At 41.8% G+C, this 15,110-nt stretch overlaps 1 protein-coding gene across 4 annotated transcripts in view; it reads right to left on the bottom strand.

The window, feature by feature from the left end:
- dbn1 (drebrin 1) overlaps positions 1-15,110 on the bottom strand; it is a 205,521-nt gene that overhangs the window by 15,239 nt on the left and 175,172 nt on the right. For 3 of the 4 annotated variants that reach the window (XM_060836657.1, XM_060836659.1, XM_060836660.1), the window contains exons 11-13: positions 10,321-10,443; positions 3,264-3,407; positions 849-1,594 (exon numbers count right to left, since the gene is read on the bottom strand). In XM_060836657.1, the coding sequence (XP_060692640.1) occupies positions 849-1,594; positions 3,264-3,407; positions 10,321-10,443 (1,013 nt within the window). The remainder of the gene's footprint in view (positions 1-848; positions 1,595-3,263; positions 3,408-10,320; positions 10,444-15,110) is intronic. The other variant, XM_060836658.1, reaches the window with a different exon arrangement.

Genomic DNA, 15,110 nt, shown 5'->3' with positions numbered 1-15,110 from the left:
GGGACTGAGGGAGTATTGGTGGCTATGGGCAGAGGGGACCGAGGGTGTATTGGTGGTTACAGGGAGAGGGGACTGAGAGAATGTTGGTGGTTACACGGAGAGGGGACTGAGGGAGTGTTGGTGGTTACGGGGAGAGGGGACTGAGGGAGTGTTGGTGGCTATGGGCAGAGGGGACTGAGGGAAGTGTTGGTGGTTAAGGGGAGAGGGGATTGAGGGAGTGTTGGTGGTTACGGGGGGAGGGGACTGAGGGAGTGTTGGTGGTTAAGGGTAGAGGGGACTGAGGGAGTATTGGTGATTACAGGGAAAGGGGACTGAAGGAGTGTTTGTGGTTCCAGGGAGAGGGGACTGAGGGAGTGTTGGTGGTTACGGGGGTAGGGGACCGGGAGTATTAGAGGCCATGGGAGGAGGATTGTGGATTCCAAATTTTGGAAATTGAGGCATCCTTCCCTACCCCAACCAGAGGCAGGCCACCTTACTTTCCTCCTGGCCACGGTCCTCACCCACCAAGAGAGATCGATAATTGGGCCTTAATTGCTGGTGAACCAGAGAAGTCCCCACCTCGCCCAGCACCTAACTGCGATGTTGGAGGGAAGGGGGTGTGTTTCTCCAGTGAGAAGTCTTCCAATTATTTGCCCCCTGTTGCCCCCTCCACCCCACCACAGGGAGGGGGGAAATTTCCATCCAGTGGCCAATGTGAATTAAACTCTTTGAGCTGACCTTATGGAGCTAACTTTATGCCAGTCGCTGCAGTTTAAAATCAATGCAAATTGTCTCCTGCTTTTCAGCGACAGACTTTGCCCCCAAATCCCCATCCTGTGCCTGCCTTGCCCACTTTGTCCCATCCCTACCTGGGCATCTTGAGGTTTGGGTAGCTCCTGTATTCCAAAGCAGTAGTCTTCACTCATCTGCTGTGAGCCTTCCAGTTCGATGAGACTCGGCAGGTTCTCCCACTGCTGTGAATCCAGACAGTCTGGAGGTGGTGCTGGAAGACCTTCATTACCATCGAAACACAGCAAGTTCTCTTCCGCAGCTTCCCCACAGCTCGGGGGCTGCTGCTGATCCAACTCAGCCGGCTCCAACTCTGCAGCTTGCTCTGCGGACGATTCCTGGAAGTTCACAAGCAGTTGGCTATTTGCTTCAATGTCTGCATTTGTTGACACAGTCTTATCCAACGGTGGGCTTTGCACATTTAAAATCAGTTCAGTTTCCTCAGTACTGGTGTAGACCAATGGCTTCTCTGCCAGCTCACTGTGTGACATTGAGGGCAGCTGGTCTATTCCATTGGCCTCCCAAAGGTCCAGTAAATTCTCATTTACTTGCGGAAAACTCTCATTCATTTCTGGACTCCCAATGTCCACAAGGTGTTGTTGTTGTTGTTGCTGTTGTGGCTGTTCCCCAGTACTTATGAAGCCTGCCTGCTCACTCTGTACTGAATCTTCAGTGTGTAGGAAGTTGGGGGCCTCAGGCCAGACAGGGTTTGGCGTGTCTATATCTACAAGACCAGGTTCCTCACTATAGCTTGGCACATTCCATTCTGGCACTGGGTTTCCATACTGAATTGGAGGTTCTTCTGGAAACTCAAGCACAGTCTTATCTATACAGAAAAGAATGGAAACAGAGAATTGAAGTTAAACCAAAGGGTCTTGGTAGGTTATAGGCAAACTAATAAAATGCACAAAACTCTTACATATCAATATATTTCCTTTTCCTCCTTTGTCCAAATATTTCTTTTCAAATCATGACTCAGTATAAACATCACCATCGTACCCTGCTGGACTATCCACCCCACTCCCTAATTAAACCATTTACTTTGCCTCCCATTTCAAAGCTGTGTCTTAATGTCCACTCCTGCCGAGTGTTCCATAGTACACATGCACAGTGCCCAATAAGTAAATAAACTAGCCCCTCCTCTGAGGTCATTCATTTTCCCTTGCTTCGCAGTACACAGAGTTCTCCTCCTACAACTATCTGAAAATTCTCTGAAAACTCACTTAGAATTGCACACTCCTGGTCATCAATCTCTAATCATCTCATTCTTCTCAGGCAGAACCACTAACTGCCCAATCTTTGTTAATCAGACCCAGATGCTGGGACAGTATTTCGAACAAGCATGTTATATGGTACTGGGGCACTTTCTTTTCTCTCTAGGGAGCCACCTCATATGTATGTAAACAGTTGTCACATCCAACAGCAATGATAATATCCCATAGAATTAAACCGCAGCTGTAGCTTCTCTTGTAACCCAGATGGTCTCTAACTTTCAACATCAATAAAGATCAATATTGTGTTTTAGACTCAAAAGAAATATTCTTATTACTGCTAATCAGCTACAGTCAAATTGAGAGAAAGGCCTTTCAAAGTGAGGGTTGAGTGTGTGATGCTGGAAAAGCATGGCATGTCAGGCAGCATCCGAGGAGCAGGAGAATTGACGTTTCAGGCAAAAGCCCTTCACCAGGAACTCCTGATGAAGGGCTTTTGTCCGAAACATTAACTGTCCTGCTTCTCGGATGCTGCCTGACCTGCTGTACCTTTCCAATGCCACACTCATGACTCTAATCTCCAGTATCTGCAGTCCTCACTTTTGCTTTTCAAGCTAAGGGCCAAGAAAAATGGCGAAGTCCACGAGATACTACAAACATTGTAAAAAACTGGCACTAGATTAGGTTTTGTTTTATGTATTTGTTTCATTTTCAAGGACAACTTCAGCTGTAAATGAAGCCAAATGGGATTACAGATTGATCTGGGATATATGGGCGGCACAGTGGCTTGTGGGCGGCACGGTGGCACAGTGGTTATCACTGCTGCCTCACAGCGCCTGAGACCCGGGTTCAATTCCCGACTCAGGCGACTGACTGTGTGGAGTTTGCACGTTCTCCCCGTGTCTGCGTGGGTTTCCTCCGGGTGCTCCGGTTTCCTCCCACAGTCCAAAGATGTGCGGGTCAGGTGAATTGGCCACACTAAATTGCCCGTAGTGTTAGGTAAGGGGTAAATGTAGGGGTAGGGGTATGGGTGGGTTGCGCTTTGGCAGGTCAGTGTGGACTTGTTGGGCCGAAGGGCCTATTTCCACACTGTAAGTAATCTAATCTAATCTAATATACGTAAAGTTATACCCTACCAACAGGAGACACATGAAGTATTATCTGAATAGACAATATCAGCCTTTTCCTAAACAATCCCTGGACTCTGTCTCATGGATCACAATTCACTCCTGCCCTCCCAGTGGAGCTCAATTCCACAGACCAGGATCCGCTCTGCAATGATACCTGTGAACCGAAATCTGTTTGAAAGCTCGGCAACTTCAGCCTCTTCATTCTCCTCATAAATTGGTGTTGCAACGATACCCGACTCGGGAGCACTGAATGATGTTACATCCTCCACCCTGGTCATTTCAATTTGTGTCTGATGAGCTGTTAGAAGAGAGGGGAGTGCAAAATCAAAAGAAACCTAGAACAACAATCAATTTACAAATTTAAAAATGAAACAAACTGCGAAATGTAATTTAATATTTCCAAAATCCACAGATTGGTTTACCCATTTGCACTAGCAAAGAATGATTCTGCTGATTAACAATGAACCACAGTAGAGCGATGTTAGAAATGTGTGAAATTATCTGATCTTCAAACAAACAATGATCAATAATTCAAACAATAATGATTGGGAGGATGGAGGGAATATGCTCGAGCGTCCATGCCATGATTAAACTTCTAGAATTTGAAAATACATTTTTAAATAAGCTGTGATAAGGAACAATATGCGATGAACCTATCAGCAAATTGAACAGCTAATATTCATACATGGAATGATGGTGATCTGCTGTTTACGTTTCATTAAGGAATCCTACAATAGTTGGGAATGGCAGGACTTAACTCACAAGGATGGAATCATCAGATCTTTCCTCAGGGTATGCCAAAGATGTTCATTTTAGATAATTCTCCATTTCGAGAACTAATTCATTCATTAAGGACAGTAAGGTTGTTTCAAACACGTTTTTGCCATTAATCAAAGAAGACATTTGAAAGTTTAAATAAATCACCTTTCTGTACATAGTAGGAAAATTAAGCAGAGAAATTCCTTCTATGCAGTCAGTATCAGAGGATCTAAAAAGATCTGTGTACCAGGTCATAGAGTCACAGAGGTCTGCAGCACAGCAAAAAGGCCCTTCAGCCCATCACGTCTGCACCAGTAAAAAACAACCATCGATTTTAATCCCATTTTCAGCACTTGGCAGATAGCATTGTATATTTTGCCATCACAAGTGTATATCTGCATCCTTCTGAGGGTTTCTGCCTCATTGACAGTGAGCTTGAGATGCCCACCACCCTCTTGAGTTAAGTTGTCTTCCTCCTCCCCCTTATTTAAATCTAACTCCCTAATTTTATATATCTTAATCATGTCCCCCACTATATTCCTGTACAACTCCAGTCTGTCCAATCTCTCTTCATAATTGAAACACTCCAGCCCAGACAACATCCTAGTAATTCTCTCTCTGCATCCTCCATCACATTTCTCCTATAGTGTAGATTCCAGAACTGCACACAAAACTGTAGCTGTGGCCTAACCAACATTTTATACAGCTCTGGCATCACCTCCCTGCCTCCGCCAACACAAACAAGTATCCCTGATGCCTTCCTGGCCACTTTTTGTGTCCCGTTACCTTCAGGGACTGGTGTATGTGCACTCCAATGTCCCTCTAATCCTCAGTGCTTCCCAGGATCCCTACATTCAATATGTATCCCCTGCCTTGGTTGTCTTGCCCAAGTGCATTACCTCACATTTATCAGGATTGAATTCCATTTGCCATTGGTCAGGTCCATTCAAGTAAAAGGGAATTAGAACCTAGAACATTACAGCACAGTACAGGCCCTTCGACCTGACTGTGGAACCAACCTGAAGCCCATCTAACCTACACAATTCCATTTTCATCCATGCGTTTATCCAATGACCATCTAAATTCCCTTAAAATTGGCGAGTCTACTACTGTTGCAGGAAGGGCGTTCTATGCCCCTACTACTCTCTGAGTAAAGAAACTATCTCTGACACTTGTCCTATATCTATCAACTCCTCAATTTAAAGCTACGTCTCCTTGTGCTAGCCATCGCCATCTGAGGAAAAAGGCTCTTACTGTCCATCCTGCCTAACTTTCTGATTACCTTGTATGTTCTTTTCTTAGTGAGGTAGAATCCAAATTCACCTCAAAAGTTCAAAGTCATCAAGTTTAGACACAAGCAACACAGAAGAATGACTATCAAAGGTACCTCATATTTCTCAATGAAAATGCTCTTGAAGAACATAAAAGTCAAGAGGTTGGAGCTTACCTTTTGTTGCACACGAGAGAAAAGAATGTGGAATGCTTTTCAGGAAGTCAGGAAGGTGGAACTTAGCTTTGAATGCACAAATAGAAGACAGAAAGATGGAACCTCTTTTCCAGAAGACAGAGAAAATGGCATTTATTCTGAGGCACACAGCTGAGAAGAGAGAGGACCTTATCTTCTGTGGCACTCAGGGATTGCAAGAATGTGGAATTATTTTTCAAATACAGAGGACAGGAATGTGAAACTGCTTTTCAGACAGAGGAAAGAGAGAAGTGAGAAATGGCTTTTGAAACACACTCGGATGGTAGCATATTTGAAATGAGACATCAATAGATAAACAAAAATAATTTTTGAAGCGTTTAACCAAGCTTCAAATGGCGCATATGTAGGTAGGCAGATTACAAAGATATTCGAATTTGCAAGATGCCTTTTATAGTAATAGGATAGATCATCACAACTGTAGACTGGATCTGCCCTTTCATGGGATAGTATCTGCAGTTGGAACTCAGATCTAGACTGAGGAAATAACAGTGCTTTTAAATGGGATTTGGAAACTCACTGCTGTTACTATGGCAGTAGTTAAGCAGATGATTGAGTTAATTGATTAACTTATCGAATGGACAGATATAAAAGGGAACTAGTAAGGTTTGGGGCCTGGCTTTGCTGCTCCTTTCCCTGTAAAATTGCAGTTTCTTTGTATACAGCTGTAAATGTTAACTGTTTTTTGTAAACTGTTATGTAAACTGTTTTGTAATTGTTTAATAAAAGAAAAGTAAAAGGGAACTAGATATGACTGGTGCATGGAAGGCGCTGTAAGACTGAATAATTCATGAACTCTATGGACAAAACATGGTGTGTCTGTCTCCGGCTGGCTTGGATCTGACTGCATCTTTGGCTTTCTTCAAAAGGAATAGTTAATCTAGAGTTTATGGTCTCAAAATGCACCTGTTGTCTTTGACTTTACTTACCATTTGTCTGTGACAACTGTAAAATCCTTCTGGTGACATTCTAACAATTATGTTTACAATATTTATATTGTCAGCTGAAGGAAATCCTTCCTTGACTGGATCTCTGGTACACTGCACTGATGTGTGTGTGATACTGAGCCATGAAGGTCTGAAACATTGAAAGTATTGACTTTCAGTATGGCCTGAGTTAGATGACTTCAATGAAGGAGTTCCAGGAGTTACAAATCTAACTTCATGTCACTCGACTTGAGACAATGGAGGAGAGCAGCAGAATTCTCACCTCTGGGCATGAACCCTTGCTTCCAACAAGGAACACTGGGTAAAGATCAAGGAAAGAGGATGCCGAGACTGTTATTACTGCAACAAATGAATAAATCATCCATACTTATTGTTCAGACTCTCATATTAAGCACAGTCTTTTGGGTAATGTGCGAGAGCAAGGGATTGTCATTAGCATGAGTTATCAACTTTAGGGCAGAAGGGATGACAAAATCTAACATCCAAAATATATGTTTCTATTCAAAATATAAAGTCGTTATTAATTTTAATAATCTGTTTTTGTTCATTTCTAAATATGCTTCAAAAGGATGAGCACTGGTTGGGAAGCTTCTGTCTAATTGTATAATATTGTGTTTCATAAAAGAATTCTCTCTCAATTTCTAACGTAACATCTGTGGAGGATCAATGGAAACCCTGGAAAAATGGTATTAAATGGTACTAGCAGTTTACTCAGGAGTTCCAGTGAGCCAGCATTGTAAAAACAGCACAGAAATTCTCTCTTTGATGTTTTTCTTCCTAGCCAGTGCCCATTCTGAACTCAGGGCTCTGTATGATCAGCTTCCTGAAGAGTACTTGCATGTTCCAAGCTGCAGAAACATGGATATGCTACGTCACATTCGGGTGAGGTATACAACAGCAAATAAAATGTAGCTTTGTCATAAAAGCAAAAGCAGAGTACACATTTAAAAATGAAAATGAAAGTGCCATAATGGATTGTTAATGTTTAAACAAGCTCATCTGAAAAAACATAACACTGAAAGACTCAATCAGAAATTTTCTCTTCCACCCATATTGTTATAACAGAGAGTCCATTAGAGGAACAGTACTAATATGTTTACATGCATTTTGGAATGTATAATTTCCTTACTTGTATCGATCTTTTACATACCTTCTTCCTGTTTTGTAGATTCCCTTGGGATACAATGCAACATTCCCTTTACTAAGTAGGTGGGCAGCTGCCCTGAGTACATGCCTTTCACAACATCAGGATCTCAACAAGTGCCACTGTGTATTGGAGAAGGGCAGAAGTCCAGTCATTCTCCTGTTCCTCTTCCCTCTTGTGGCTTACTGAGTCTCTCCTCTCACTCATTAATTCTAAAGTCTCCTCAAATGTTCGGAATCATTCTTCTATTCTGCATCTGATGTTTCAGTTGAAATTTTATTCCCAAATGAGAAGGAATTGAAATAAAAATATAAAAACGCAGACTGTCGATGGGAGTGGAAAATCACCAATGTTTGGGTGTTGTTACGCTCTGCTAAAATTTATAGTAACTTAAATGCCCATCAGCCATGATTGAATGGTGGGATGGACTCAATGGGCCGAATGGCCTTACTTCCACTCCTATGTCTTATGGTCTTATAATTACATGTCTGAGTTACCCCATTGAACCTCTTGCTCAATAAATAAAACAAAGGTACTTTTGGAGATTAAAACTGGGGTTTCTGCTTCTGCCTGTGATTTCCCTTCTAATCAAATAAACTGTTGGTAAATTTAAGAACTGAAACTCCAGCCCGAGTCTTTGCTGTGTATATGTGTACCATTCCTAGATCACAGACAACACCAACTACGTGCAAATTAGGCACCTCTTACATTGCCCTTGAAAAGTTTCTCAATAAAACTAATCATTTCCCCAGTTTTACTCCATCAACAGTTCCATTCTGAAGCAGTGTGGAATGTAGTTTAGATTAGTGTACTTAATCTACACATCTCAACTAGTGAGAGTATGGATCATTTGTAATTAAGGTAATTTATAGACAGAGAGAATAATTATAAAAGTTTTCTGGTTTGTTCCTTTCGGGGGTAATTTGGGTTAAACAATAAATGCTATCCTTACCAGTGACACTCCAACTGATATATAAAAAAGTGTGGGGGCCATTTTTAAGAGTTGTTTTGTGTGAATCATCTGTTGGTAAATCAATCAGGCCAACAAAATTAAATTTATTAAAATATTAGATGATACCAAATGGCAATTAGTAACTGCAAATCAGTAAAAGTGAGTAATCTTGCATTTATTTCAAACATCCTTTGAGTCCTCAGGAATTCCAAAACACTTTATATCCAATGAAGAACTTTTCGAAGTGTAGTCACTTTTTGTAATTAAAGTAAACAAGGTAACCAAGTCCCATAAACTGCAATTAAATAAATAACAAGATTGTGACCTGGAGTTTCCTCCACCCAATCCAGAAATTGCATCTGAAATTGTGCCCATGTTACCAATTGTCAAGTCATTCCCAGGAATTCTCGCAGTCTCATCAGAAGAGATCCAAATTTTAACATGGGTATACGTCAGGGTAAACAATCAGGACCCAAGGAAATGCCAAGCACACACACACATCACATGTTTGATTCGTGAATCTTAATTTGTAAAGTTTTAAATCTTTAACCATCATTTAGACAGATTAGGCACACTTTTTTAAAGTAGTAATTTTCAATTGGGAAATGCGATTTATGTGTTGCCATCAAGAAACAGAATGTAAAGAGCAACTTGTTTTCGAAAGTTGCAACTGAAAAGAACAAAACATTGGCATTGCTTTCTGCTGAGCCTGAAAATTCAGATGCAGTGTTGAAACAGCTCCCAGACAGATTCCTATTTCAGAGTTGGGGGTACAATGCATTTTGAGCATAATGATTTATTTAGGTATAAGACTGATGATATGAAAGAGCTGAAAATGTGTTGCTAGAAAAGCGCAGCAGGTCAGGTAGCATCCAAGGAGCAGGAGAATCGATGTTTTGGACATGAGCCCTTCTTCCTGAAGAAGGGCTCATGCCCGAAACGTCAATTCTCCTGTTCCTTGGATGCTGCCTGACCTGCTGCGCTTTTCCAGCAACACATTTTCAGCTCTGATCTCCAGCATCTGCAGTCCTCACTTTCTCCTTGATGATACGAAAGACCAAAGGTTGAACATACTTGCATCACTGCAGTATTTCATTTTACCGCCAACTCTGAACTACTGAACCATGTAAGTTTTTGCGCATAAATTGTGTATAGTTGGGCACAATGTGGAGGAAACTACAGGTTAATCTGTGTAGGTGTCTAGTTGAGGAATAACTGTCAGTTATGACAAAAGAAGTTTTTACTCTGTTTGGAAAAGCATCATAGGACTTTTTATATCAATCCAACTGTATCCATGCCGTGGGTTTCAAAATCTAATGTAATATTTTCAGAACCCTCGATTACACATCACACTCACATCTCCCCATTGCCATTCCCTTTCTCCAGTCAGGATCTGCTGTAAATTATTTCCGAGGTGGCTTACACTTTGAAAAGAACCTATTGTGCTGGGAGAGGAGGTACATGTCATACATGTTTTAAGGAACTCCAAAGCTGCCTAAGTCTCTAGTTTTCAAACATCTCATTCTGAAAGCAATCCTTTTCCAGATGACATATCACTTTTCTTTTTCTCTCACCAGGGAGCATAAACTGAAAAAAACAGACTCAGAGTTGTAACATAATTTTGTGAAGAGAGCTAGACAAAATTGAGGAAATTGGACTCTTTTGCTCTATCCTACTTCCTCAGCCAGATCTCAAGAAGGCAGAAGACAATCATTCTCTTTGTCATGGGCTAACTGAAAAAAATCTCAGCGGTGAAATACTGCCTAAGAGAATACATCAATTACCCAAGACATATTAGTTTTAAACAGTATGTTAAATGGGTTTGAGCAGCATCTGGAATCCTTTAAGAGCCTCCATATTTTATAAAGTGCATGCTTCTATTTCAAGAAACATGATACTCTATATTTGATTGTAAAGTATACCTACATGAGGGGCAAGACTGGAGGGGGTTATGGTTAGCAGCGATTCGAGGGCAAAGGGATCTTGGTGGGGACCATGATCGCTCGGGCAGACTGTGTTGATTCTTAAGGAAGGGGCTGCTCACTCGACCTGTGGGGAGAATGTGTCACACCAGTCAGTAACACACAATAGCCAAATAGCTCTGAGGTTTAAGGGGTAGTAAAAAGGATTGATGAGGTGGGTAATGCAACTAATACGGTGTAACCTGCTTATTGACATACCATCCTAAATAGCTCATTCAAATATCCCCATACTCAGCAAATTCCCATGTATCTCTATACACCTCGCTGAAATACTTTATCTAGATAGTTTCTCATCAACCCGTTCAGAGACCCCTGGAGCAGATGGGACCCGAACCCAGGCATCCTGGCTCAGAGGTAGGAACACTACCAATGTGCCATAAGACACTCAAAATCATTGTCAAATGCCATGGGTGGGTTAATGTGATTCAAGTCGCCACATTTACTCCAACTTCACAGTCATTACACAGCTACACTGCTCCCACCTTACAGAAAACTGCTATCACCTTATTGCATCAAAACACACTCAAATTATTGAATACCTCCAAAAGCCCATCCTTTAATTACTTGTGCATGCCTTCTTATCCTTTTTTTCTATCATTTCTCCCCACTGCCTTGTGACATTTTGCTGTTTTCCTGTCCTCACCTTTTCCATCTTTTTTTTGTTCCTACTAGTTTTCCATTTTGTCAAATTTTACAATCACTGTTTTATATTCAACATATGTCCCATTTCTTAATGTCAATGGCTTCTCATTTACTGTCTCTCTTATTCACCTCTAATATCCCCACAAAGTGGCATTCCCATCATTCGTGACTATGCTGAATCACTTTCCCATGTCTTTTGACATTCCTGTGTTTTCTTTATTTGCCCTGTTTTAGCTTTCTGCTTATAAACTGATTCAGTTGCTGAACCACCACACATTGTAAGTTGGATTTGAGACTAACATGGCTCCACTGTAGTACAAATCATCAAATCCCTGCAGACAACTTGTGAGCATCTGTTCGAACTGAAAGACAATGAACTGCTTTATTTTCAAGATATCGCTTTGACAACTTTGGAGGAGGTGCAGTGGGGATGTACTTGTTGAAAAGGGCTTTCCAAAAAAATTTGATCAACAAAACATTGATTTTTAAAAAAATAAAACCTTGTTAAGATTCAGGGAAGACATTGGGTTTTATGGCCATCCTTTAGGTCCTTCATTGATTATTACAACAGCTGATGGCTCAGTGATTCATTATGGATAAACTCAACAAAGCTCTGTTTCAAGAGAGGCCAATCCATACAAACTGCCAAAAGAAGAGAAAAAACACAAGACTCTGCTTTCTCAGTTAGGTACCATTTTAGCTTTTCACACAGATAGCTCACTTCCACCTTCTCAAGAGTAACTAAAGGTGGACAATAGGTCTTGCCCCAGCTCATGACACCAATCTCCATGAATTAAATAAGAAAATTACTTCCAGTGTGTAGTGATCTGAGTGGGGTATACTGTCACATAGAGCGATGCATATGGAAGGGAAGTTCTTAATGAGGAAAGGCTGAGGGACTTGATGCTGTTTTCATTAGAGAGGAGGAGGTTGAGAGGTGACCTAATTGAGACAGATCAGATAATTAGAGGGTTAGATAGGGTGGAAAGTGAGAGCCTTTTTCCTTGGACGGAGATGGTTGGCACAAGGGGACCTAGCTTTAAATTGAGGGGTAATAGAATGAGGACAGATGTCAGAGGTAGTTCCTTTACTCAGAGAGTAATAGGCCTACTACAGTAGTAGATTCGCCAACTTTAAGGGAATTTAAAATTGTCATTGGATAAATATTTGGATGAAAATGGAATAGTGTAAGTTAGATGGGCTTCAGGTTGGTTCCACAGTTGGCACAACATCAAGGGCCAAAGGACCTGTACTGCGCTGTAACATTAAACATCGGCAAAAGAGCTGAATTCCAGAGGGGAGGTGAAAGTGACTGCACTTAACCAAATAAAACATCAAGGACCCCTGGCAATGGGGTGTCAATGGAATTGGGGGGAAACATCTCTGCGAGCCAGCGTAATACTTAGCACAAGATTGTGATTGTTGGAGATCAGTCAGATCAGTTCAGTTCCAGGACACTTTTAGACGGTGGCGTCCCAGGCCTAACTATCTTCAGCAGCTTCATCCTCCCACCAACAGAAAGTGGAAGTGTTCACTGATGATAGTACAATGTTTCAAACCATTCCCAACTCCTCAATTACTGAAGCAGCTAATGTATGCATGCAGCAAGACCTGGACATTATCCAGAAATAACCTGGAAATTAAGAAGAAACATTGTGCCATTGAATTGCCAGGCAATGACTATCTCCAACAAGATAGAAGCTAACCTTTTCTGATTGATATTCAGTGGAGTTACCATGACTGAATGGCCTACTATAAACACACTGGGCTTTATCATTGATCAAAAACAGAAAATGTACCGAGAGAGAGAGAGCAGATCAGACGTGAGGAATATTATAGTAAGTAACTCACCTCACACCTCTTTAATGCCCGTCTCTCATTGACAACCCACAAGTCAGCCATGGAAGCAAACACAGCCCACATTCCTGGCTGGAGGCAGCCCCACCAACACTCAAGAAATTTGAGACTATCCAGGACAAAGCAGCTTGCTTCACTGATGTCACAACCATCACTTTCACCATGCACAGCCTTGATCACTAATCCAAGGAACATGAGTACGCCCACGCAGCAGCCTTTTGAGCCTGCTCTGCCATTCAACAACATCAAGGCCAATCTGATTTTAACATCAGGTTTATATTCTGGAATTCCTCAGATAAACGTGATCCCCTTGGTATCTAAAAATTGATCTACCACTGTCTTAAAAAAACATAAAAGGTTCTGCATTCACTCTCTTTTTAGGAAGGGAATTCCAAACAGTCACAATCTTCTGACAGAAACTATTTTTCCTCATCCCTGTCTTAAATAGGAGGCTCCTTATTTCAACACTATGACTCCTGGTTCTAGATTATCTCACATGAGGACAACAGTTTGCACCATCTACAAGATGCACTGCAGCCACTCACCAAAGTTCCTTTGACAGCATCTTCCAAGGTGATTTTTACCACCTCAAAGGCCAAGGCAGCAAGTGTATGGGAAGGCCACTACCTTCAAGTTCCACTTCCAGCCACACGTGATCCTGACTTGAAACCATATTGTCAGTTTTTCACTGTTCCTGTGTCAAAATCCTGGAACTCTCTACCTTAGAGCACAGTAGGTGTACCTCCATCCCAACGACTGCAGCAGGTCAATAAAGCAGCTCATCACCTCACAGGCATTGAATGACATTCCCTCACCGACATTCCCTCTCTGGGAATGACCACATGCCTTGAATGAAAACTGAAATAAAATTTGATAACTATGCAGTATAGGTTTTAACAGGATGTTGAAGGTGGTGGATAGGATTGCGGTCAATGGGACCGATTTGACCTGAATGTTGTTCAGTTTCCCGAATGTTGTTGAGCCGCATCCAGGCCAGTGTAGAGTATTCCATCACACTCCAGGCTGATGTCTTTTAGACCATGGACAGGCTTTGAGAAGTCAGGAGCTGAGTTACTCTATTCTGAGTCTTCGATGTGCTTTTGGAGCCTTGGTATTTCTAAGTCGTGTCCAGACGAGATTCTGGACTACGGTATCCCGTGGATGTTACCAGTGGAGGAGTCAGTCATGGTAATTGTATTGAACATCATGAGAAGGTGGTTCAATGTTTGCTTGTTGGAGACAGTCACTGCCGCCACTTGTGAGGTGCACATATTTCCTCGCCATTTATCACCAAGCCAGAATGTTGTCTACATCTTGTTATAATGCTGATACTCGCCAATATCTGAGGAACTGCAAATGGACTCCACAATTATCACCAATGTCTCCTTTCGCTCTTTGATAAAATGAAGAGCATTGATGAAACTGCTAAAGGTTGCTGGGCTGAGACACTGCCCTGACATATTGCTGGAATGATGACTTGGGCTGAAATGACTGGCTTCCACAAAATGTTTAGCAACCTTTTTGTGATATATGACTCCAGGCAATGGAGAGATTTCCTTTTTAATTCTCATTAACGTTAAGTTTCATTTTGATTTCTCGATGCCACACTTGGTAGAATGCTGTCTTGGTGTCAAATGCAGTCACTTTCACCTCTGGAACTGTTTCTCATCTTTCTACCAAGATTGAACTGAGGGGTCCTGGTTTAATCCAAACTGAGCATCAATGAGCAGGTTATTGCTGAATAATTGCTACTTGGTAATATTGCCAACACCAGCCTCCATTAATACGCTGATGTTTGATAAGAGATTAGTCAGGGTGGCCTGCATTGAAGTCCCACCTCCTCCAGAAATGCGTAATAATGTCTCTGAATCAGGTGAATTAAAAAAAAAGAAAAGAAGGATTGGTCATATTACTTTTTCCTGCTTTTCCATGAACAAGATATAGTTGGGCACATGGGGGCTTTGATGGTGCAGTGATAATGTTCCTAGCTCTGAGCTAGAAAGTCCACACTCACGTCCCACCTGCTCCAGAAGTGGGTAATAACATCTCTGAACCGGCTGCTTAAAAAATATCTATACTTGGGCAAACCTGCCCCAGTGGTCTAGTAATTAACATTAAATTCAGGCATTTCAGTGGCCTGGGATCAATGTTCCAATCAGCCGATGTGGTTTTAGTTCTTATGGGCTCTGGAGGGGCTGTGGTAGCATCTCTACCTATAAACCAGGAGGTTTGGGT

Source organism: Hemiscyllium ocellatum, chromosome 16, assembly GCF_020745735.1.
Source record: "Hemiscyllium ocellatum isolate sHemOce1 chromosome 16, sHemOce1.pat.X.cur, whole genome shotgun sequence".
Classification (NCBI taxonomy): Eukaryota; Metazoa; Chordata; class Chondrichthyes; order Orectolobiformes; family Hemiscylliidae; genus Hemiscyllium; species Hemiscyllium ocellatum.
This window is presented reverse-complemented; position numbering and strand designations above follow the sequence as displayed.